Source organism: Agelaius phoeniceus, chromosome 3 (assembly GCF_051311805.1).
Source record: "Agelaius phoeniceus isolate bAgePho1 chromosome 3, bAgePho1.hap1, whole genome shotgun sequence".
Lineage (NCBI taxonomy): Eukaryota > Metazoa > Chordata > Aves > Passeriformes > Icteridae > Agelaius > Agelaius phoeniceus.
In genome coordinates this window covers 26,550,966-26,576,794 of record NC_135267.1, presented here as the reverse complement: position 1 = coordinate 26,576,794, position 25,829 = coordinate 26,550,966, and the positions used below count along the sequence as shown (strand labels likewise).

At 37.5% G+C, this 25,829-nt stretch overlaps 1 protein-coding gene across 23 annotated transcripts in view; it reads right to left on the bottom strand.

Moving 5' to 3' along the window:
* Positions 1–25,829, bottom strand: part of DST (dystonin) — a 291,993-nt gene that overhangs the window by 76,541 nt on the left and 189,623 nt on the right. For all 23 annotated transcript variants that reach the window (XM_077174926.1, XM_077174932.1, XM_077174929.1 and 20 more), the window contains 16 exons: positions 24,457–24,609; positions 22,717–22,950; positions 21,020–21,301; positions 18,750–19,295; positions 16,153–16,329; positions 13,388–13,511; positions 11,306–11,514; positions 10,720–11,037; positions 10,380–10,546; positions 9,689–9,845; positions 9,318–9,444; positions 6,792–6,854; positions 5,780–6,015; positions 4,055–4,184; positions 2,290–2,489; positions 802–1,297 (listed from right to left, as the gene is read on the bottom strand). In XM_077174926.1, coding sequence (XP_077031041.1) covers positions 802–1,297; positions 2,290–2,489; positions 4,055–4,184; positions 5,780–6,015; positions 6,792–6,854; positions 9,318–9,444; positions 9,689–9,845; positions 10,380–10,546; positions 10,720–11,037; positions 11,306–11,514; positions 13,388–13,511; positions 16,153–16,329; positions 18,750–19,295; positions 21,020–21,301; positions 22,717–22,950; positions 24,457–24,609 — 3,619 coding nt within the window. The remainder of the gene's footprint in view (positions 1–801; positions 1,298–2,289; positions 2,490–4,054; positions 4,185–5,779; positions 6,016–6,791; positions 6,855–9,317; positions 9,445–9,688; positions 9,846–10,379; positions 10,547–10,719; positions 11,038–11,305; positions 11,515–13,387; positions 13,512–16,152; positions 16,330–18,749; positions 19,296–21,019; positions 21,302–22,716; positions 22,951–24,456; positions 24,610–25,829) is intronic.

Genomic DNA, 25,829 nt, shown 5'->3' with positions numbered 1-25,829 from the left:
AGTTTCACTGGCAGACAACCAAGTTTCTTACAAGGGGCAGTCTCATTCCTGTAATACAGAAGGCAATAGGACATGAAATGAGGTGAGCTTATCCAGTCTGTGTCTACATTTGAGCAGATTTTGGTGGTAAAAAACACACAATTGTGATCCATGGTACTAGGCAGTGTAAGCACAGGGAATATGAAGTGGTATAACCCAGTAGTGTCTAACTCATGGCCTACAGGCAATACATCCTCCTTGGGAGATTCTTTGAAGTTTCTCATAACCAGAGGAAATTAAAAATCCAAAACTGAGGCTGCCAGGGAGAACAAAGTATGATATCATCACTTGCAATGCATTACTTGCTCAGTTCTATTGTTCACAAGGTAAGGAAAGGCTGCAGACTACCAGCCCCTTTCTGTCACTGGCAGTTTTATACAATTACCACTGTGTTTCCCTAAGCCATTAACTGGTGTTTGCCTAAAAATTATTACTTTGCTTTATACTCTGCCCCTATGAAGCTGGTAGCTCAATGAACAGCATCCTCTCTTGGCATTCTAATTCAGTGAAGATGCACCTGAAGGAAGACATGACAAAAGCAGCCTTGTTATTTTACTCCAAGTTATCTCCTAAACCATTCAATAGAGATCCCCAGTATTGTTTTTACCTTTTCAAGGCATGGGGATTCTTCTAAATTCTAATGTAGAACTGCTTGGGGGTTGGACTGGATAGAGAGCTGCCACCAGGCTCAGCTCACCTCTATTAGAAGCTTTTACCTTACTTTATGCCTTAGTTATTGTTTTTCTTTAAATAAATACTAACCTGATTTTTGCTCGATGTCCTTAAATGATTTTAAGATGCCATCTAACTGTCTTGTAAGTTCTGCTTTCAAATACTCTTCCCCAACCAGTGTTGACAGCTCTTCACAAAGAGCTTGTGCTACATTTATATTCTTCATTTCCTGTTCTATTTCCTCCTTCATTTCTTTAGCAATTTCCAGCTGTTGTTTCACAGCATCAGGCTGTGTACTCACAGCCAGGCTGCTGCTGAGTTTATTATCCAAGGCACTTAGCTTATCAGAGAGACTTCTGAGTAAACTTTGATACTCTGTGCTTTTCACAATGGCTTGGTCAATTCGGTCACATCTCTTCTTCAGCTGGCTGGTTAGACTGTCCCACTTCTGTGCCACAGCTGCCAGTTGCTCTTTTACAATTTCATGTGAGGGTGGGTGTTCACCAGGTCTCTCCAGAATCCCCTGCCCAGCCATAGTTAACTGCTCATATTGTGGCTTCCTGGTGTCAAACTCTTTGAGCAGAATCTAGGGGAAAAAAAAAAAGAGAATTTTAAAAAGGATTTACTTCATGTGAAAAAAGTGGTTCTGACAAAAAATCATGTAGAATTTGTTGTAGCTAACTCTATTATTGAGTGCATTCAAGTTTAAAAGCCAATGAAATAAATGTGCCTTCTACATAAACTGTGTTGTTTCCAAGTATCTACATCAAAGAAACAGAAAAAAATGAGGTGAATTTACACAACATCTAATAGAAATTCAACCAGGAGATACAAGTAAACAATGAATTCTATTAATAGTACAGTAATTAAGAAACCACACCAAGCAAAGTAAGGGCTGTTTAGTTTCAAGTATCATCTTCTTTCCTAGACAGTTTTGATATTTGTCTTAAGAAAAAACTTCAAAGAAGGTGTATTCTGACATAATATTGCAATGTTTTATTATAGAACAGAGACTATTTGGCTAATTCACAAAATGACTGAATGCGTAGTGTAAGACCTTTTAAGTTTATATCACTGGTTCTCAGTTGTTTTGGATTTTTTTGACAGTAAGTCACAGTGCTTGCAAAAGAAGGGACAAATCTAATGGTTTTACTTTACAGAACATTCCAAACCCTTTCTAAGTCAATTAGGTTGAACTTTTAAGGACTGTGAAGTGATACATGATAGTCTTGTGCCATCTGTCTAGACTTTTGAAGCACTTATAAACCAGTATTGAGTCATAGTATTTCACATAGTATTAGATCATAGTTCATGTTTCAAATACTTCATTTTAAACAATACTGACATTGATCAATGTCTCCTCAACATTTTTTTTTACCTTTTCTGATCTCTTTTCACTCTTATGATAATTTTTTCTTGTAATTACTGTAGTAAAGTATGATGTAAGCTGATACCTAAAGATAAACAAATCTAATGGCTTATACTAACCATGTTCTGCTCTAGATGCAAAATAGTACTTTGCTAATAGCAAAAAGGCAGAAGAAACTTAAATCAATAGTGTGTGTTGGCACTACTCACCTGAACCTGTTGCTTTTGTGTATTCAGCATATTAGGATCAATTGATAATGGTCCCAGCACACTGACCATTAGCTCCTTTTCTACAAGCCAGTGCTTTAGCTGAGCTTCTGCTGTCTGGAACTGGATCAGGTAATTTGAAGACTCCTCCAGTTTTTGTTGTCTCTCAGATGTAACTTGATTGAGCTCTTTCCATTTGGAATCTAACAAAGGTAATGTTAACACATTGCATGCATGTTCTAGCAGATGGATTGTGAGACAGCAGACTATATATGAAACATAAACAGAGCTCTCTCATAAGGCTTCATGCTGATTAACTCCAGATGCCTTATTGCAGTGACTCTGCAAATAACATCTTATAAATCAGACCCACATACACTTGGAAGACAGTCAGCCACGTGTGGAATTTTTAGAGCAATGAATATTCACATGTAATAAAATTACACTAGAATATTACTAAATGAAATACCCCCAAATTTAGGCTTTGGTCTCAAATGATATAGAAGGCAAGAATTCTACTCAGTTATAACTCAGGTTCCTGATTTAGATAGACAAATATCCCTGCTTAGTCAATAATAAAGCCTCATAAGTTTTCAAAGATGATCAGAAGCAGAAAATTAGGCTTCAGCTCTGAAGAGCCCTCTGAAAAAGCCTAACTCTAATGTCTGTATCATTCATCTAAAACATCTAAACCAGGTACCTAATGCTGGACAATGAGAATGCTTCTGCATAAAGGTATTTCAAAAGCACTGTGTGAGCTTAGGTTCACACCTTGCCAATCTGTGGTCTTTTCCAGTATGGCAAGTGCCTTCCAGAGAAGCCTTTGAGTCTTAATCTTGTAACTTCCCCATTCCCCTCTGTGATACTGTCAATGCTTGCTCAGTCAGCTCTGGTATTTTGTCAAGTCTTCCTGTCCCTTTCATCCCTGTATTTTACAGTTCCATTTGCTGCTGCACAGTCCTCTGCTCATTCTGTATGAATCCCCTTTCAACACTACTAAGGGTCTGTTGGAGACCTTACCTGCCCCTAAACTTTTCAGAATTCCACTCTGAAACAAGCAGGAAAGACTGGAAAATTCTCAGCTTCAAAATTACTGTTGGTGCAGCAATGGAAATGCCTATCACTATGAAACAAGATTGACATACCATGCTATTGACCTATAATTGATTTAAAATATGATTAACATAAAACCAATTTTTAAAAGCTCATGACAATTAAGTGCTGTAATATCTGAAAATCTATTGACTAAGCATGGTGATTTTCTTTATTTTCACTGGCTTCTTAAAAGCAACATTTATACGGGTTTTTTAGCAACATTTACACTGTTTTAGAAAACAGCAAAAAACCACCAAACCCACAAAATGCCAAAAGCCACTAGTTCATGGGGAAAATACATGCAGAAGAGCACTACCAAGAACTCAAACCATTTTCTACATGAAATTAGAATCACCTTATATTTTGTAAAAAGAACAAAATATATATGTTGTTTGTTACTGGCCAGTCAAGTTTTAGCTGCACAACGTTTGAAAAAGATAAAGCCTCTCAAACAGGGAGTCAAGCTATAGCACTAATACAAATTCAAAGCCCATGGACATCACTGGAATTACTTCAGATCTACATGCATGCAAATGGAGTTATTTCCACAGAATTTAAGAGGTAAGAGGAAACAAGGTATTAAAAATACTTGTTATTTGTAATAAATTAAAAAACCTCATAATAAAACAACTTCCAAATCAGTCTGAGCTAAAATACAGCTTTATTGAAATACCTATTTTATCCAATGTTTGTCTCCACTTAGGTGCCTCAGGAGAGTTAGGGTTCTTCTCCAACAGCTCTGTAACTTTGTCCTTCAGTTCCTGCACTTTATTTGCACTTTGCTTTAATTCAGTTTCAAAAAGCTGAAAATTTAGGTGAAATTAAAATAAATAAATAAGAAACTAAAGAAGAATGGTAAATGCAGTCCATAATACTGAGATGCAAAACTTGAAGATAAAAAAATAAATATCTAGCCTGCATATACTACTTTTCTGCTATCAATCTCAAAACACATTATAATGACATATGTTGCTAGTCAATTTTTTTGGAAGAGAGACCCCGACAGATATAAATTATATTAATAATTATTGCTTAATTTGAAGAAGTGACAGAACTAGAAGAATTCAGATAAATAAGATTCACTAGGTCCCATCATAGTCACATATACTTGGAATCTATTTGTGTACAGAAGGCAAACTGACTGATACAATCTAGTTCACAGCAGAAATAACCCAGCTAGCTCTGACAGAGAGGGGTGTGGTGTGGCCTCATTTACCTCAGTAGAAGTCCTGCTATCACAGACAATTTAATGTAGAACTCCTAAACCCATAGTTTAAAGAGAATCAGGGTTTTAAGTGTAAACCTAACAGAAGAGAACCTGAGATCTCTAACTTGAGACACTCCAGTAAATCCTAATTAATGCTGTACTTGCAGACAGAAGTGACTGTTTCTTATTAATTATCCAAAACTCACAAAAGTAAACACTGAACAAACTGTACTTGATGTAGAACTTCTAGTGAAAGGTCCAGTGCATCAGATGACTCTTCCCTGGGCACTCACTCAGTTTTCCAACTATTTGTGAATACTTTTCTATTACTACACTGCAGGTTAGATGATCATAATAGCTTTGCACATTCTCTGTTAAGAGAAAAGAGCTAGTTTTCTTTCACACTTAGTCTGAGTTTTATGATTGAATGTTATCCAACTCTGAGGAAGTTGGTAGCTGGTCAAGTTAATTTTTAAGGGTGACTCACCAAATATAAAAGAAACTCAGTTAAATCTAATTCTGTCTTTGTATATATACAATCACAAGCAAGAAAAGAATTTTCCCTATCCACTACATTTCCCTTTCTAGATGAACCTTAAATGTGTAAATATTGTCCTTCATTGCTAGGGAAGCATATGTCTCCAATGCTGAAAGAGGACAGAAGCTCACTGCTGAATCAGTGGTTTTCTCATATCAATTAATAAAGGGGGAAGGAGGCTGTTGTGCAGCTATATAACTTAACAAGCATGACAGGGTTGCTGAAGAGAAACCTTGGAGGAGACATAAGCCACTGCAGCTGCAGAGACCGGGAGGTCTGTGGAGCATCAGTGAGCCAGCAGCTGCAGAAACAGCTTTTGGACACATACAGCCCTTCAGATATTAAAAGTAATCTATTATAAACCTCTAAACCACTAAGATTAAAAAAGTTTATTGCACAATCAGCATAGCCTCACCTTTTCAAACTGTCCACCAAAATTATTATTTTCTGACCTGCAAAACTCATTCTCTCTGACACAGTGTTCCTTTACTCCACTGACACAGTTTGCCAGATTTGCTCTAAGCCTGACTAATATGCTTAGTAGGATCATTTAAATACTCTCTGAAACATTAAGCTAGACTGAGATATCAGTTATTTCATAGCATCTGCCTAATAACTACAAGAGAAAGTATTTGTTTGAAGGCACAAAGTACCTTATGTTGTTCAACTTGGGCTTTAACTGCTTCACTATCTGTTGGAGCAGCTTCCCAGTCTGATGCAGTTTTGTCCATTTTTTGCAACCAGTGCATCATTGAGGCTGATTCTTCCTGAATATTTTGCATTTTTGAAAGCATACTTTCTAGTTCTGAAATCTTTTCATTCAACAAAACTCCCAAATCTTCATAGCTGTGATTTACATTAGACATGGCTTGTTGAACAGTTGTCAGTTCTGTAAAAAGAGGTGCACAAAGACTGTGTTAGAAGTTACAAGCCCTTGAAACAATACTGAATGTAGTGAATCAGTACTGAACAGTAGCTAATAGTCCCCTAAGTAAGAAGTCACTGAATATGTTAGTTATTCCCAATCCATTCTAAATGTGGCAACACTACATCTGAATGAGCTAATTTAAGTTCCTGTTTGCAAGAACTTCTTATTTCACAAAAATCATTATTTCAATACATACAAGTGCACAGACATGTTTCAATCTTTCTACCCATTGCTTTTTTAGTATTTTAAGTAACAATTCCATGACCAAAAGTTGAATATACTGGGCTACAGTTCAGCTACTATAAAGTCCTTATATAAAAATTCCTTTGTTTCTATAAAAGAGTCAGTCACAGTGATAGAAATGTATATAAAATGAGTCTCTTTGTGTGTATACACATTGTGAATACTGATGGATGTCAAAGTTTCAATCCTCATTGAAAGGTATTTCTCAAAAGTCATGTCTTATATTAAAATATCCATCCCTGTGTATATATAAAAGTATATATTGATTCAGAAAACAAGGCCAGATTGGTTGGTCTTCAAAGACAATAGTAAGATAGGTATTGTTGTAATTACTTATAATATTATGCCCTAGTCAATGTAATTGTCTTATGTGATGGTGATGTGAAATTTCAAATCTACAAGCAGATTTATGTACAGCATTTAAAAAATACTTCCACATTTAACAGTAATTGGCAAGCAACAATTCTTTATCACATGCTGAAATTTTTACTGACCTTTATTTTTCAAGAAATCCTGAGTTCCTGGAGCTCCTCCTTCACCATTTAAAATTGTGCCACCTGTGGATCAAAAGAGATGAAGCCTCTTGCTTATCTGAGCCTTTCCCCACCATAACCCCAGCACTCATTTCCTCTTCCAAACAGCATGACCCATAGCTGTCATTACGACCTGAAGAACGAAGCTCCATCCAGCCAGGACCATAAGGGGTTATCACCTGGCAGAGCAGTGCACAGAGGGTGGGGTGTACATGCATGCCCTTACAGGGGTGCACATGTGTATGGTGTATCAGCAGTCCTGCTGCTCACTGTTCTGTACTAAACCATTGAGCAGGGCCAAAGCTCTGAGCCCTAGCTGTGAGGCCTATTCACATCCAGATTGCTGACAGCACTTCCTTCCTCTCCCCCAAAGGACCCCATTCCCCTCTGAGAACACAGTTCTACCCAGCTGGGACAGGTGTAGTCTGGGAGAGGATGAGCTGGCAAATGCTGTGACTGAGGACAGCACTAAACATTAGACAGCAGAGAGGCTCAGAGTGCTTATTGCAGACACCACAACCAAAGGCACTGCTTACTTAGGGCACCTTTACCCACCAGGGAAGTGGCTGAGATACCATTCTTGGAGGTATTTAAAAACCATGCATATATGCTGCTTGGGGACGTGGTTTAGTGATGTGCTGAGTTAGTGTTTGCACCTCATGATCTTAAGGGTCTTTTCTAACTTAAAAAGATTCTGGTTTATGTGCATTGTAACTCTGCACAGAAAGCTCTCGAAAGCACCTGGATTAATCCCTTCCTATCTTGTCATAAGCAAGACTGAAGCATGTGCTCCATGACAGGAATTGCAATGTGGCCCTCTGATACCTGAAATCCTTACTCTGAGGCAGCCCTGCTGATTAACCATAATATCAGAGCCTCTGAAACCAGAGCTAATGGGCTTTGTAAAATGGAGTCAGAGCAAAGAGCAGGGCCACGAGATCACACTGCAGAGAGCTGCAGGGAGAATCATTTCCCGCTCTCCTGCACACATGTATTCCCAGAAGAGCCATTAGCAGAGGAACATTAATGGTTGCCTTGGAACAGGCTGTGCACAGTACCAGCTGGACAGTGAGGACCACATTAGTGGCAGCTGCAGGATGGCAAGAGAAAACAAACCAGATAAGAGAAGTCACAGACCCCAGCCAGAGTCCTGTAGATCTTCACACTCTTTTAGCTGGACTCTGGTATTTATAACTGCAATAAAGTGATACACAGTGCAGCTCTTGTCAAGGAGGGCAAATGTTCTGGTCTGGAGGATTATAGCTGCTCGTATGTGATAGCTATTTAAGTATTTTTTCTATCTGGATGCATATGACTAGAAAAGAGGCAGAGAAATGAGCCCAAATAGATCATAAAAGATTCCAAAATGTTCTTTGAAAGATTTTTATTTAAAGTTAAAAAAAATTAAAAAAAAAAAAAGAAAAACCAAACAAAACCAGAGGCAGCTATTACAAAGAGATATAAGAAAGAAAGTGTTCTTTCTGCTTTTGCCCAATAGGTATCCTCTGTCAGTCCCCAGCCTTCCAGTCATTTACAGATGACCAATGAAGGCCAACACACTTGAATTTATTTCCAGACCTAGTCAGTTCAAGAATTGACTGAAAATGTGCTTATTGCCATTAAAATGCCCCAATGTCCTTGAACTATGTCTGGAATGATACTTGGCAGAATTACTGTTTTCTGTAAAACAAATTAATATTTAGCACTAGAGTAAAAAAAATCATGGAAATAGACTTGCTATCTTTAAATTATGATTGCCAGTAGAATTTAGCTGGTCTAGACAAAAAACACATTTTGGCCCAGGAAAATCATGCTGAGATACAAAATTGTTTCCCTTCTGTGCTGTTGTTTCAAATAAAATACTGACTAATTGTAATTATGATATCATGTTAGGATGAGTACATTTACCTAGGCTCATTTTTTATATAAACCATCTCCTCATTACCCTTCTAACAAAAACTGCACAACTCTGCAAACCTTTCTGTGTTTGCTTGGTGTCACAAAATAGCCTTTTGGCCATTAAACAGGCATCTTTGTGCAGGTACATCAGAGTTTGCCAAGCAAAGTTTGTATTTCTCCTGCTTGCAGACTTGATGGGTATGTGAAGCACCCAACAGTGATCAGAAAAAGTCAATTTCTCATTCTCTGAAGCTTTCTGGGATAAGGTGAAAGCAACTGTGAAATTGTCATTTTATTCCCTACCTGGGAATTACATAACAACTCTAGGACATGCTAAACTTTTACATCAGCACACTTTAACATTATTTTGGCAGAGTAAAACAATGAGAATGTGTGCTGAATTTCTACAGCAGCTAGACAGTTTAAATAGAAATAGCAAACAATGGTCAGAAGAGACATGGCTAAGTGTTTTCTCACAAGCCATAATATTCAGAATGCTAATCCGAGGGTGAAACAATATCAATTTTTGTCTTGAAGGTTTTAAAAATTCTTGGAATGTTAGATTTACCTGATTATACAAAAGCATACCTGATTTGGCAACTGCTCTCAGTTTTGCAGGAGAAGTCACAGCAGTGATTAAGCTACACAGCAAGGTTCCTCTGCTATTCATTTTCTGCAGTTCAGGTGCCTTTAATGTCCATTCATCTTTTAAATTCTGGTCAAGAAAGACAGTAATTTGTTCATTACAAAACTGACTTCAAACTTAAGAGCATTAGGGTACAGAAAGGAACAACTTTGCTGCTTGGGAATCTATTGCACACTTACAAAAGTAAATGGGAATGTAAATGCAGACCCCTAGTCCCAATTACCGTGACTGCTTACACCTTAAACCTGTATTTCAATATAAGTAATAGGTGTCTTATTTCCCTCAACTAGATTTCACTTCTGCAAAGGCTTACCAATGTATCTTCCAAAGGTTTCTTTAACTCCTCTGTATTCAGAGAGGGCTGTGCTGCTGGAATTCGTTCTGTCGTCTCTTTTATCCATTTCTTTAATGATTCTACAAGGAGCTCAAAATCATCCATTTGTTTTTGACAAGATGATACATCCTCTTCTCTAGACAATTAAAGACAAAGAAATGACAGTTTTTCTTCTAAGAATTAATCAACAAATATTATTAATCTGATATTACTATTCCTAAATTCAAAGTGTCAAAAAGCTAATTTTATGGATATTAGCAGAATGTGCAGAACCTAGTCTTACTGCAAAGGTAACTTCTATGAAATCTCTTACAATTTCTCCAGTTTCCCTTTGCAGCCAACAAGTACTCTAAAGCAATATATACAAGCAGCAATTTATGCTCTATCACAGAAGGGAAGAAGTAGGGTTTTCTTAAAATTGCCAACAATGCTGTGAATGTCACAAAATTTGAAAAACTACATATCTTTATGACATTTTTAGAGCTCTTGGGCCAGACAGACTAACTACAGACACATTTTCAAATAGAATCTTTTCTTTCCAAGAAAAAAATCCCTTATTTACTCTGGTCAACTGCAATATCTTCAGATTGCATACAAAAGGATAGCAGTAATCACAACATTCATACTGTGTTATTAGCCAAAATGGAAACACTTTGATTATCCAACTTACTTTTCTTTTATTGTCTCCTCTACCTCTTTGAATTTCTTTGACAAAGAATTTACTTTTTCTGATACCAGTGCTTTATCTCCAGGAAGAGCATGGAATGAAAGTTCTTCAAGGAGCTGCTTCAAAACTTCCAGATCCTTCTTGTGTTGTGCCAATTCTACACTAGCTTCCTGCAAAATAGGATTACATTCTTCATATTAGACTTTACTCATTCAAAATTTAACTCTTGATTTTAGCTAACCAACCAATGCTGGGAAAAAAAACCATTCCTTGTTTCTTATTCAATCACTTAGATGAGTTAGACTAAGAACCCACAACACATACAAACTGAATGCTACAGTACCTGCATGTATTGGGACACTTCACTGACATCCTTTCTTGGTGCCTCTGTCTCACTTAGAGCCCGGTTTTTCTCATCTAAAAATGACTGAAGTTTTGTTGAAAGACCTTCAAATAACTCCACTTTAGTCTTTAATTCCTCCATTTTCATAAGCTTCTCTCTATGCTTGTTACTTGCTTCAGAAAACCGTCCTGCGAGCTCACTCATTTTAGCTTGGAGTGTGGATGCAGTGGATGGATCTGCTGTTTCCATGAACTTCTTCACTTTTTCATTCATGGTGTTTATACTGCTTTGGCGACCTGCAATGTCTTGTTCTAGCATCTGAAACATACAAGAACTGCTTTGTATTACTTGCAACTAAATTTTAACAAGTGAAATTCATCTACTATATAAAGCAACAAACCACTACACCTAGACCATTGGTGTAACTATTCCAGCTACAAAAATCCTTATGAGCGTTTCACTTCATACAACACTCCTCTTTAGTAAGTATTTTTAATCCATAAAAGGTGCCAACCTAAGATTTTAATTCTTTCTTTAAATCTGAACTATCAAACAACTGTTTCTTTTTTCAAAGAATGCTACTTACAATGCTTTTACTAATAATGTCCTGAATAGCAGCAGAATTCAAAGGTACTTGATCTTGTTCTTTAAGGCTCTTTTCAACTCCTTCCATCCAATCAAGCATTTCATCCAAACCATCCTGCACACTTAGGGATCGTGTCAGAGTTACTTGAAGCTTCTCATTCCTTTCATTCACAGATTTGGACAAATTGTCATATCTTTCCACGATATCATCTGATAAAGAGAAGATATATTTCAATTTATTCTTCTAGCCAAACTAAGCTTTTAGCTTACTTCACCAGCACTCACCAGTTGAGTCAAAAATTGCTACGTTAGAATGAAGAAAAAAAAAGTCAGCTTTAGTCAGTAAAAACAGGGAAGCAAAGACCAACAACTTCAAACAGAGCCAAGACACACACTGGACAAGGGAAATGAGGGAGTAGCATACAGCTGTAGCTCCTAGTGTTAGAAACTGGTTTCCATGTAGCTCTAGCTTAAGACAGCTGTTGACTGTTCCCAAGAAATAAAATAACAGAGTATTAAGACAGGTCTTCTACAATTATGTCTCTTATGTTACTGTGAGATCTGAGAGGTTCTTTCAGATGGTTCTTCATTACACATCCAACACTTTCAAAATAACTTTCTGAAAGCTACAAGCTCCAAGTACCTCCTATAGAGTTTTATCACCAACTCCAAAGAGTCAAGCCACCATTGTTCTATGTTGTTGTTCTGCAAGTTACTTATGAGATTCTATGAAGAGATAGCTGGGTGATACACACAGAGCATCTTCAAACTTCAGACAGTGACAGTGAATGTCATGCTGTGCTACTTCTCACAATTGATAGGAAAAGAGTATTAGGTGTAGGTGGTAAAGTTTTGGTGGTGGTAGGGGTTTGTTAGTGACAGGGTTTGTTAGTGTTTTGGCTCATGTGAGAGGAGGTCAAGGGCTGCCCCATGGAAGACACAGATGGTTCCAGCCAACTCCAGCTGACCCATCACAGGGCACAGCTGAGCTCCTCAGCCAAACTGGTGGTGCCACTGGAAAAATGCATTTAAGAAAATGGAAAACACTACATGGGACTGAGAAATGAGGGGAAAGGAAGTATGAAAACAGCCCAGCAGACGTGAAGGTCAGAGAAGAAAGAGGGATGCTCCAGGTGCTGGAGCAGAGATTGCCCTGAAGCCTGTGGAGGACAGGAGCAGATAACCACACTGCAGCACATAGAGGACCCAGGCTAGAGGAGGTGGATATTTCCTGAAGGAAATGCAGCCTACATCCACACTGGAATAATATTAGCCTCAAAGATTTCAGCCTGTGGAGAGGTCCCTCACCAGAGCAGGGGAAATGTGTGAGGAGGAAGCAGCAGCAGAGAAATTACAAAATGACCACAAGCACCCAATTTCCCATCCACACTGCACTGTTTGGCAGGGAGGGAGGGGGACCAGTTGGGAAGGAAGGAGTGATGGTGAACCTGGAAAAAAGAGTGGGGTGGAGGATAGTGTTGATGCAATTTGTCTGTTTTGCATTTCCCAAAACTGTTTTATTTGGCAATAAATGAAAGTTAATTTTCACCAAGTCAAGTCTATTTTGCCCATGGCAGTAAAAAGTGAGTGATCTCCCCATCTTTATATCAACCTGTGGGCTTTTCTATCTTAATTTTTACCCCATCCACTTGAGCAAGGGGAGTGAGAGAGAAGGTGGGTGGGCATCTGGCAGCTCACCAAAGTCAACCCCTTCATAGACAGTTTCTTAAAATTGGAAGGAAGTAATTCCTAAGCTAAGCAAACTTCAAATAACTGCTTGTAAACAGGCTCCTTGGAGTCATTTTTCTCTGGAGAATTTATGATCCTCAGCAAATCACTACCTCTGCTCAGCAATCCCTATTTCTGCAAAAAGAAAAAAATGAAATGACAGTGAAAAGCATATGGATCCATCAAGGAGAGAGACCAACAATAAAATTACTGTGTTGTAATGACTTATGACTCAACAAAACATGGACTTGAACAGTGACATAAGAATGTGGAAGCTATGTAATTTTTCTCTTCCAGAATATGCATGCAAATACAAGTGATAAAAAGGAGGCTTTAAGAAAAGCAAATATTTTACCCAGTGTTTTCTGAATCTCATCTTTGTCTGGTGTCAACTCTCCCCTTGTGTCCAATAACACTTCAGCAGCTTTTTTCAGTTTTTCTACAGCAATTTGGTGGTTAGACACTTGTCCCTGAAGAACCTGTAAAATTCCACTATTGTCAGTTATGCTTTTCAGTACAGTTTACATTTTTACATATACTTTTAAATGTACATATTTACATAAGCAAGACTTGAGATACATCACAGAACCTAAGCTCAGTACTTGGAATAAACTAAGACAATTCGTGACCTCTCCTTAAGAAAAATCCTGACCAGTGGTTATGGCTGCTGTTAACCTTCTGGCCCTTGTTTTAGTTCATGCACCATCTTTTTTACCTTGTTTTAGAATACTTGTCTGACCCAACTTATTTCTTGTATGTGACTTCAAATGTGTCTTTTGATTAATTGTTTCTAAAGACCCTTTGTATAGACTATTATAAACACATTTTTCAATTCAGCATCTAAGAACAATTCGGAGGGAAAAGCACACAATCAACAGCAGCAGTTACACATTCAGCAGCAGTGGTATTGACAAAGGACCAGGCTGATATTGTAGCACAAACAGGAATAGCTTGAAACAAGATGATTGCCTTCACAGCCAGGACCCCCTGAAGCAGTGTGGTTGAATTTTGCCTGGGTTTGTCCATCTCACCAAGGAACACATGTTCAGAGACTAGCCCAGCCATTATTTTCTCCAGAGTCAACATAAACAGTAAGGCTGAATCAATTTCTAGTGGTTTTTTCTGTCTAGTGTGAAAGAGTACTTAAGGGTAAATAATCTTTAAATTATTTCAGACCTCTGTGCTAGTGTTTGTTTTGATTCACTTGAAACTTAAGTCTAAAATGAAGGGACATCTCATTTATTTGTTGATATTCATTCATACTCAATGAATATATGAATGAAAAGGTAATCCTATGTGTCCTGCCAGCACAAAGAAGTCTTCTCAGTGCATTCAGCACTGGTACCCAAAGCATAAGAGTGTGCCAGAGCACAGTGCATCATCTTGCTGATCCATTTGACACAATGAGTCTCCTAGAGATCTGAAGAGGCTTAGGCTAGCTTGTGCAGAAGGAAAAAAAATAAAAAGAAAAAAAAAAGAAAGAGAGAAAGAAAGAAAAAGATGTACCAGAAAACCTTGTATGCTAACAGAAGGCAAGCAAGCTGATGCCAGAGGCAGTGAAGAATATTCTGCAGAACAGTTAATCCCCATAAAAAGATTAGACCTCACCATGCTGCCAAGGCCTGTGTCTAGCTGGATTATCAGCTGCATGTGTTGGCTACAAGGGACAGCTTTAACTTGCAACACCTGACTTCCTCAAAATACTCTTTGTTTTGCTTTCATTAATTGGCTTGCTTTCTTCAGCCTCCTGCTTTTTTCTCTTCCTTTGAATCTTTTGACATTTTGTACCCTCTCCCTTCTTCTCGACTCACAGCCATTGAGTGCTCTTTTGTGTGGCAAGTAATCCATGTAGACATTTCATAAAAAGAACCCTAGCACTCTCTCCTTTTGTATTACATCCATGAAAATTTGCATTATAGAGAATATAATTCATTTTGGCATAAGGAACAAAAAGTTTAAATGAAGCTTCAAATTGTAATTGGTTTTATTGCTACTCTTTCAGGGCTTGGAAGCACAAATGTACCTAAACATTCAATTGTTAGGAGCTCACAAATTACACTTTTAATTTTGTTGTCTTAAACACAGCTGTGATTTGTCTCCTTTTCTTGTCATGCACCAAAGTTCTGGGCATTTCCAATGGCCAATTTGAAAGACACCATAGATAAAGGGAACTACTGCTCAGGCTGATGTGAGGGAAATGGTTAAAGCATGCATTTTCCAATAGCCATTGACTGATTTTTAAATGGTAAATGTGTCTGACCTGCACTGATACTTCACCAAGCACAGACTAAACAGTGAGGAAGTGCCTGATTAGTTTTGCTCACTAAAAACCAAATAATCTTACATTTTTTTATAGTATGTGTTTATGAAAATATAATAGTCAGTTCAAAGATGAAGACTGTATGGAACTTTATATTACTTACCATATACTTGGCTTCCTAAAGCCTTCTCCAAACCTACACTTTATACTGATATCCAGAGTTTTACTTTCACAAGCTCTATCACTAACTTGTCTTGCCTATACTAGGATTTACATGAAGTCACCAGTTCCATCCTCAGGGGCAAAAAATAAAAAAAACACTTTTTCTGTGCAACACAAATTATGTTAAATTCACTCTCTGCAGGGTATATAGCACTGGGTGAAACTGAAACAGGCAGACAGACTACTCACATCACACTGTTCACCTAGTATGAGCCCTTTCATAATGAAGTAACACACAAATGTGAACAGAAAAAAAGTCAAGAGTTACAGACAACAATCAAATGGACTTCTCTATCTGGAACCCTATCCAAGCCTTATTCTGACAGGAAACCATAATCACTAAATCCTTTCTTAGTTCAAAAACTTTCCAGATTTCACCCTATCATTTGCTAAGAGATAGAAAACACATCTTGCTTTCACCACTGCTAATGGCATCTTGGTACCCCATTTTTTTTCACCCACTGCTTTTCAGATATTGCTCTGGACAGGCAAATTTCAGAACCATAGAAGCTGTATGCCCCCATGCAAGACAAGAATTTGGCCTGCAGCCACTTGGATTATATTAGATCATCCTGTTTTCCAGAAAAAAAACAGTTCCTTTTAGGACAAAAGTGCTGCTGCATTTCAAAGCTTTTCACCTTGGTTTCTTCAAGTTGTCTTTGGAGATTTTTGGGATCCACTGCAATTGGCTCTGATAGTTGTTTATTCACAGCTATTTCAGAGGCCTGGAGACCTGACAAAAGTCCAGATGAGGCATCTTCATAATGCTGGTATTTATCCACCAGGTCTTTAAGGTTATTTCCAAGGATGCTACACTAAAAGAGTAAAAAAGGAACAAGCAAATATGCAGGCATTAACTGCATGCTGCATTTCATACCAATCTCAAAGTTATACATTCATTCCTGTTGTACTGCATCATTTTTTCCTGCCATCATTTCACTAACTGATTTCTGAACTAAGACATGACAGCTGGACAGGCTATGCAGGTCTTTCTAGTTTGTGTTCCTAAAGGATGATTTAGGATTAAACCAGTGATGCAGGTGCACAACTGGAATCTTATTTGCTGTAATAGAATAGGAAAAACTTCAGGAATAATGTTTGATTCAGCAATATAAAGATTCTTTATCAGAACTCTGGTAGCAAAAATGTAGAAAGCAAGTGGAAAATAGAAATGTAGAAAGCCACCAGAAGCTAGAATTTTTTTTAAATCAGGAGAGATATGTATGCTCATTAAAATACATAAAAAAGTGGAGTACTGTTTTCATAACTACCTTACCTGCATAGTGAATCCAAAGTGATATGGCTTGGTATCGGGCATATGCTTTGTTTTATTCACTTAAAAATGTCATCTGAACAAGATCCTATTAATCCTATATTTTTGCATGCCCCAAAACATTTACAGCAAATTGTCACATAAAAAAGTCAGTGAAGCTCTTTCAGACTTTCTGGAGATGGTTTCACAAGCAAAATCTGATTGTATGAAGTCATAATATTTATGAACAGTTACATTAAATATTTATATTCTGAACCTTCCAGAGACTGTATTTTAATATTCACAAATGGTACTTGGTCTCCATCTGGTGGGCAGACATAGAACATGCTTATTTATATAACCAGTTAACCAAGAACTGGCTTTAGGATTCCTTCAACATACAAGCCTGTAAAATCATGTCTCACACATGTGCAAATACATTTATATAAAATTAAAGCAATCTAAGAATTTATTAAAAGCAAGAAACGTTTACAAAAGGCAAAAAAGATTACTACCAATTCATTTACAGCTTGGAAAATCTCACTAATTGTGGACAATCTCACTTTTTAGAATTCTGTCCTTAAAGACACAAAAGGTCTACTTTGTTCTGCATATTTATTGTCAAATATTAAAAGCATGTCTCTTATAACCCTGCTAAATGTATATATGGAAAAGATAGAATTTGGAAAATTGACAAATAAAGCTGCAGGGATTTTTATGTGCATAGAAATTAGCTCTCTGAAAATTTTGCTATGAAATCTTTACATTCATACTCAAAGCAATTCAATAAACCAACTGGAGAAATCTAATATGTCAATAGATTTGTCAATTTAGCTGCTCTATTCATACCATTTAAGCAGGAAAGGGAAAATGAGCTTCTGTAAATGAGCAGCTGTCTTGACAAACCAAGAAAACAAGTTTTACACTACTTTTTTAACCATGTAATCAAATACATGCCTTTATAGAATTTACATTTGTGAGCATGAAAACCTTAAAGAGATAAAAATTTCCAGATAAACATGGCCACTGTTGTAGACCAACACTGTACCCAGTGGACATAGAAGCTCTAAAGAGTTTGAACCCATGATCTTAGAAAAACATGAAATAGCACAAGTCAAAGGCTACTGACAGCAACTCTCTCTTCAATGGTTCAATTAATAATTATCTCAAAAGTTTACAGTTCTGGGATATTATCAATATTGAACAACACTTGGCTTTTTAAAACAGCTGGAAATTGGCATGTGAGACTAATTGGTGGTGTTTTTCTAGTTCTATCAGGCAGATTCCATATGTGAACCTGGCACAGAGAGCTAGATTATCTTCCCTCTCTAAGGTACATGGAGGATTTTGTACTGCTAATTACTCATTAGTTAGACACTAATCTGATATTGTTAAGGATAAAATGTTTACTTGGCAGAGCAGTGGAAAATAATTACTGTCCTTAAATCACTAAGTTCTTTCATGCTAGTGCTGACAACAAAGGTCACATCAGGACAAATTATTTCAGAATACAAATTAAAATTGAAACTTTACATGCTATATTTAGTATAGTCTCTCTCTTTTTACACTCATTTTATTAGTAGGGAGCCAAGTAAATAAGCAGCTGTGGGAAATATTGCAAGTAACATAAAGTAATATTGTCCATTTGAAAGTATTACAATTTCTTTCCATCCCAAAACATTACTCAAGGCATTCTGAGCTGCCACAGTCTCAGAGGCTGTTTAAGCCTGGAAAGAAGAATAGAGAACTCTGGTCTCATTTCTTCCTTATAACACAAAGTAGAAAGTATCATTCATTCAGACCTTTAATTGTCTGACACTTAACTAAAGTAGATCTGGAAAAGCATCTTGTTCTGTTATCTAACTTCAAGAAACAAAGAATTTACAACTTCTCACAGTGTTTGTTTCATCAACTACCTCCTGCCTACACAAACTGCTAAATCAATTACAGCAGTCATTCCTATTCAGCATAAATAGAGCTTACCTTAGTATAGAGAGATTTGAAGCGATCTGAAGCTCTATCCAGTTTGTTCTGCACTTCAGCATACGTAGCTGAAGTATCAATGCCATCTTTGTCAACCTTCACACCATCTCTTTTGCTACATGACCTCGCAGCATCCAAAACTCTTTGTCCAGAAATTGTGATATAGCGTAAATCACCTTTGTGAGATATAACATCTTCTGAGAAACTCTTCTGCCTCTTCAGTTTGACCATAATACCACTGAAGTCAGAAGCCCCTGCCTCCAAATTGTCAAGTTCTTGTTCTGCCTGCTGCAGCCACGTTTCAAATTCACTATAATCTGCATCAAATTTCTCCAATTCTTCCCTCAGAGAATGGGTCAATTTCATTTTTCGTTCTGATTCAGCCAAAGCAGTCTCATACTGAGCCTTCAGCTCTTTCATGTTCCTTTGCATCTTGTCCTTTTCTTCAGGGGTAAGGTAATGCCCTTGCTTCTCAAGCAGTGCTTGAGCAGACTGAGTTGCTACTATGATAGCCTGCTGCTGTGAAATAATTTTCTCATGTTGAGCCTACAAATAAAATAATAAATTACAACCAGCACCCTCTCACATGGTTCCTTAGTAAAGGAAATGTAAAACAAAGACCATCAAAATGATAAAAGGCTTTTCTAATGTTAATATTGTTTATTATAAACCCTACATTTTGTCAGTAATTTCAGTGAAAGTGTGACTCTTAGTCACCATATTTCTGTGCAGTTTAAAAAAATTTACAAAATACTCAATGGTAATTTTTTTCCATATGGCCATGACCATATGGAAATGTTCAAGTATCATTGCAACTCAGCAATACCTAGATGCGTGTATCACACAAATATTTTCCCCTGAAATTCCAAAACACAACTTTGTAGAGCAAAACTAGACTTTGTCAATCTCTTTAACATTTTTCCTAACAAAATTAATTTGCTGATTGCTTAGCATTTATGGTAGTGTACTTAGTGAAATCAAAATTTTCCTAATTCTTTGTCTCAAAATGGTATTTAACAAATAAAACATTCAAAGGTAAGGCACTTTCCAAATCAAAACTCTCCATGTCCCATTACTTATATTGTAGCTACCATTATAGACAAGCAGACCTAAAGGAGTAAAAGCATCAAAACAGTACAGATACTTTCTTGTTACACTCAGGGAACAAAAATTATTACTTGGGTTTTGAAATTGCATTTTTTCAAAATCAAGAGCCATGATTCTTATCAAATATAGTTAGTTATAAAACAGGTCCAGCTGACATAAAAAATCAAGACACAATCTGTGCTTTCAAATTTTTCGATACTATAGAAATATTTAAGTCCAGGAACTAGTATTATATTCCAAATGAAAAGCATATTTCTAATAGATTCTTTCAAAAAATTCTTCACTCTTTAACGTCTCCCATGAAAAATAGCTATGTAAAATAAACAGGATGCTTTTCTTCCATGACTACAGTGGCCAATTACTTTGTAGGCACTAGGTGAAGAAATTAACTGTCAAAAAAATAGAAGTAAAAATATGTATACAAAACCCAATAATAACCCTATTTTCTCAGGTTGCTTTTGGGTTTTTTTTAATTAAAAAGAAAATCCAAAATACTATCAGCTACAAGCATAATAATTTTCTTTAAGGTGGCAATCAACTCACACCTAAAGGTTCTTGGTTTCTCAGCTGTAAGTCAGCAAACAAAACTAAAGTCTTATTTTAAATGCTTCCAACTTACCAGGAAAATATATTTTTAAAATGCTGCACTGTAATTTTATGTAACTCATCCTTCTGAAGCCTTGAAACACTGCTTTGCCCATGTGTTAAAGTTGTAGGAAATGAAAACTATAATTTCAGTAAACTATTATTTGCAGCAATTTGCAATCTGTAGTCACAAGGAATTAAAAGGGGATGAATCATCTAGGTATCACAAAGATTTTTTAAAAAGTCACATAAATAGTATGAATTTATATTGCTACTTTCTGCATTTTGTTTGCCAGCACCAATTTTCTCACTACAAAAAATAATAGACTCAGCACAAAGATTCTTTACATTTACCTTGCAGAATGTGTCCTTTCTCTTATTTTGTAGGAAACAACTACAGTAGTAGCAAAAAAGTGACAAATGTGCAATACATTCTAACTACTGAAATCCCTAGCACTGTGTATTATTATCTTCCTAGTACTTGCTCCAAAGCCTATGACAGACAGGATGAGATTGAATTCACTTGTGTTGAATAAGGTGTGATACCTCTAAATGTTGAATAAACCCAGGAACAATACCTTGACTTTCTGATACTGCTGGTTCAGATTATCATCTATGCTTTTCACAAGTCCATCCACCTGAGTTTCAATGTCTTGCTGCATTTCCAGCAGATTCCCATTGACATCATCCTCCTCTCCTTCCAAAACCTTCACATCTCCTTCTTCAAAGTGTGTTCCATTCTGTTCTATCACTTGCTTAAATTTCCGGCCATGCTCCGCTTCTTTATCCACATTTGATAACCAATCCAAAAGGTTTTCTATGGTATTTTTACTTTCTTCCAGCTGTTCTATGGCTGCAACCTGAGTTGAAATTTAAGAGTTTCAATATAGAAATCTTCTTTAAAGATCACAAAATATCAAATAAATATACCAATAAACCATTTACAATACATTAACATCAAAGAAAATGTTTGATTGATATAAAGGTTGCTGTTTATTTTATAAGAGAATAAACCAACAGTTCATTAGTTACCCAAATGAAATATGACATGAATCTCTCCACAATTCATCAATATCTATTGGGTTTGCTTGGCCAGGTTTTGGAATCAGGGGGGCTGCAGGGGTGGCTTCTCTGAGAAGCTGCCAGAAGCTTCCTTCATGTCCAACAGACCCAAAGCCAACTAGCTCCAGCATGGACCCACCACTTGCTGAGGCCAAGCCCATCAGCAGTGGTGATAGCAACTCTGGGATCACATAATAATAGGGTAAAAAAAAAAAAGCATGAAAAACATCAGCCTGAAGAGAGGGGTGAGAATATGTGAGAGGAACAGCCCTGCAGATCCCAAGGTCAGTGCAGAAGGAGGGGCAGGAGGTGCTCCAGGTGCCAGAGCTGAGATTCCCCTGCAGCCCCTGGTGCAGCCCATGGTGAAGCAGCTGTGCCCCTGCAGCCCATGGAGGGCCACCTGCAGCCCATGGGGATCCAGGGGATGCAGAGATCCACCCACAGCCCCAGGAAGACCCCACTCCAGAGCACATGGATGACCAAAGGAAGCTGTGACCCTGTGGGAAGCCCACATTCGAGCAGGCTTGTGGCACAACTTGTGACCCCGTGGGGTCATTCCACACCACATACTGGAACAGTGTGCCTGAAGGACTGCACCCCATGGAAGGGACCCCACTGGAGCCCTTGGGAAGGACTCATGTTGGAGAAGTTCATAAAGGACTGACTCCTGTGTCAGGACCCCATTCCTGTGTCCAGGATCCCACACTGTGGACCCCACACTGGAGCACAGGAAGAGTGTGAGGAGTTCTCTCCTGGAGGAGGAAGGAATGGCAGAGACAATGTGTGATGAACTGACCACAACCCACTTTCCCCATCCCCCTGGTGGAATGAGGTAGGAATGAGGGAGAGAACTCCAGAGCTGAGCTCAGGAACAAGGCAGAGGTGGAGGGAAGGTATCTTTCAGATTTAGTTTTTATTTCTCATTATCCTGTTCTGATTTGATTGGTAATAAAATAATTTCCCCAAGTCAAGCCTGTTCTGCCTGTGACAGCAGCTGTGAGTGATGTCTCCCTGCCCTTATCTCAACCCACAAGCCTTTCATTAAATTTTCTCTCCCTGTTCAGGTGAGGAAGGAAGTGATGGAATGGCTTTTTGGCATCCAGACAAGGTCAACCCACCAAACAGTAAGTTTCACGACTAATATCATAAGACATGAAATAGGTTTGAACATGAAATAGGTTTGAATAAAGGTATGAAAGGGTTGCCTAAAAACCTTTTCTGTTTCCTGCTTAATTGCTGTTGTCATAGCTTTATCCAGTTCTTTTTTGGACTCTTCTGCCTTCTGGCTAAGGAGCAAACACTTTGTCTTAGCTTCATTTAGTTTCTGTTCCAGAATAGTCTTGTCTTCTTGTGACAACTTTTCTCCATTCTCTTTCAAGAAGGCTTCAGTATTTTTCACAATCTCTGCCAGTGTCTGGGCACTTGTTCTCATGTCTTTTTGGATCTCCTTTTGATAAAAAAGAAAGGAAACAGGAGTAAGTAAATTATTCATAAGATCTTTCCAATTAACTTTATTAAACTATCTCTCTTCTAGGTGTAAGCACCACACTGGTTCCTGCCTAGCTGCACATGATACATTAATAAATTGCAGACAATTATTAAAATCAAAGGCAAACATCTGACAATGTTGTTGCAGCTCAATCTAACTTTTTTTTTAATTGCAAATCTGTTTGCTTACAGTCCTATTCAGACTGAGCCCACTTTTTTCCCTTTAACAGTTTAATATTGTGTTTCCACATATGCAGAACATATATTTATTTTATTAGAAATCAAGGCTCAAGTAAATCTGCTACACTGCAGTTAGTAAAGTGAGTCTCCTGACAAACTTTGGTCCATAACTATCCTAATGGAAAGCTGCTGAAAATAAAGCTGATGTCTGAATAGAAGTCAGAAAACTGTAATCATCTTTCCTGGGTGAAAGTTTTCCCGTATTTCTTGGGTTTGTTCAGGCCAGAGATGACATATAATTTTTTTTTCTTCTATTGTAATCAATCATAATATTTCAGTCTCTCAAGATTGTTTACTTCCATTGAATTTCACAGAGGACAGATCTTCAGTTTTAATTCACCCAAAGCAGTTTTCCTGGTCTGCCTTCCAATTATCTGAGAGGAGCTTTATTACAATGAAGAATTGTAATCAATGAAGAATGATTACACTGTTGAATACATTCTCCCAGGTACTAAAACAATGACATTTTTCACCTTCTTGTGCAGTGTATCAATCTTGGAGATGCAAGACAGAACATTTGATCCTCATTCTTGACCACAGATTTTCCAGCAATTTTAGAATACAGCAGCTAAAACTGCAGCTCATTTTAACACTTCAGTCCTTTAACTATCATAAACTCAATTTCTATCAGGACAGAGTAAAAGCTTAGAGATGACTGGATACAGCTGAAGAGCAAGGAAAGCAAGCCCGTTCAAAGGGGTTTGCTACATGAAGACACCAAAGAGATTGCAAGAAACATTAATATGAACCAGAATTCAAAACAAAGCAAGAGTGAAGCAATGAAAAGCCTCAGGCAAGAGAAAACATTGCAGAAAAAATTTTCAAAGTGCTGTGAACAGGAATAAACACTTCCTGATGCTCACTAAATTATTTTAGCATAATAAACATGTGTGATTTTATCACATTCAACAGGAACAATCTTAAGCTAATATATTAACAAAATTCACACCTGCTTCAAGAGTGCTTCTTGAAATGTGTAGCACATACTCCCTATTCTAGTGTCTCCTCATTTGGAAGTTTCTCTTCTCCCACTGGCACACACTGGGGTGTATTCACAAGCAGCAGTTTAAATGCATGCCACTAAGCCTTTACTTTTGGTAGGTCAAATGAATCTATTTTATTCTCCTCTCACATGACAAGCCTTGTTACTCAACAAAAGAGTCGAGTCACTCTCCTCTGCACTCAGCCCTCTTTAACTTCTCTGTTAGACTAGGACTGTGCCTACCTCCTGTTTGGTCTGGTATTGTTCCAGCTCAGCCTTGCTGTCTCCAATACCAAGGGACTGTCGCTGCCCAATGAGTCGATTTTCAGTCTGTGTAAGCAAATCACAGATCTCCTGCAGTTTCTCCTTGCACTCCTGCTGCCGTTCAGCCACGTCCTATATTAGAGCCAAGTACAATTGAACAATAAGAAAAAAATCCTCACTTCAGGAACCAACACTCTAATAGATATTAGAAATCTTTGAACATCAATTTTGCAAAGCAATTATTTTTCAAGTATGCTGTAAACATGATAGCAGTGGTACAAAGAGCAAGATGAACATACAGAAGTTATGGATAAACTTCAAATATGTTTTAAGTAAAAGAGACCATGTTTGATGGAATTGCCCAATAGAAGTCTGGCCATGCACATATGGGAAGGATGAAATCTCCAAACAGCAGGAGTGAAAATCCAGTCTCTTAACCACTTGAAACCTGTGATAAACACTATTAATTCTGAAAAAAAGGACATCAAAACAGAGGTTAGTTGTGAATGTGAGTTAGCTCTTTTTGGTATGCATAACATGTTACCTGAATAGAAACTGTGAACTTTTTAAGCAGTAGAGAAGAACAAAACATGCAAGCTCATTATTGTTACAAAGTCCTAGAAAACTTATCTGTGCCTTTCCTATACTCAATTTTATGCTTCTTTCACAAAATATAGTAGAAATAAATGTTCTTGGAATGGCAAAATAATACAAAGTCTTCAGAATATTAAAGCTCTTTTATTTACACATAAACCAGGGGCTGAGGTGGTGATTCTGAGTCCTACCAGTGCTTCTATGAAAGAAGAGGAGGTGCTGTTAACCTGCAACATCTTATCAGCCTCTTTTGACTCTACAAAGGCTGCTTACACTTGCTGAAGAAGTAACTGGCCCAACTTGACTCACAGGTTTCCCAGTGCCCACACCTAGAACTGCAAGTACCTTGGCTGATTCACTCATATATTTGTCCCTCTAACCCATCTCAGTCAAAACAATCCATGCTACACGGATTTTAACAAATCTCGTTCTTGGACTAGAAAATCTAGAGAAAAGATCACATAAGCAGATGACCTGGCAAATTCAAGAGAAAGAAAATGTTCAGCAAGACCAAAGTGTTATGGAATGGTGCAATAGCAAATTCAGTGATCAATATAGCTCAGATCAATTACTGATAGAGCTGCTGAAGAAACAACACTTGTGAGAAACCTCAAGTAAATTTCTCTCATTGCTAGAAAGAGCAGACCTGTGTCTGTTCTCAATTTAATATGCTGTTTCTGTGAGTATAACAAAGAAAGACAAAAATGATAATTCACCAAATTTCATCAATATCATTTTTGTAGAGCTACAAATGTATC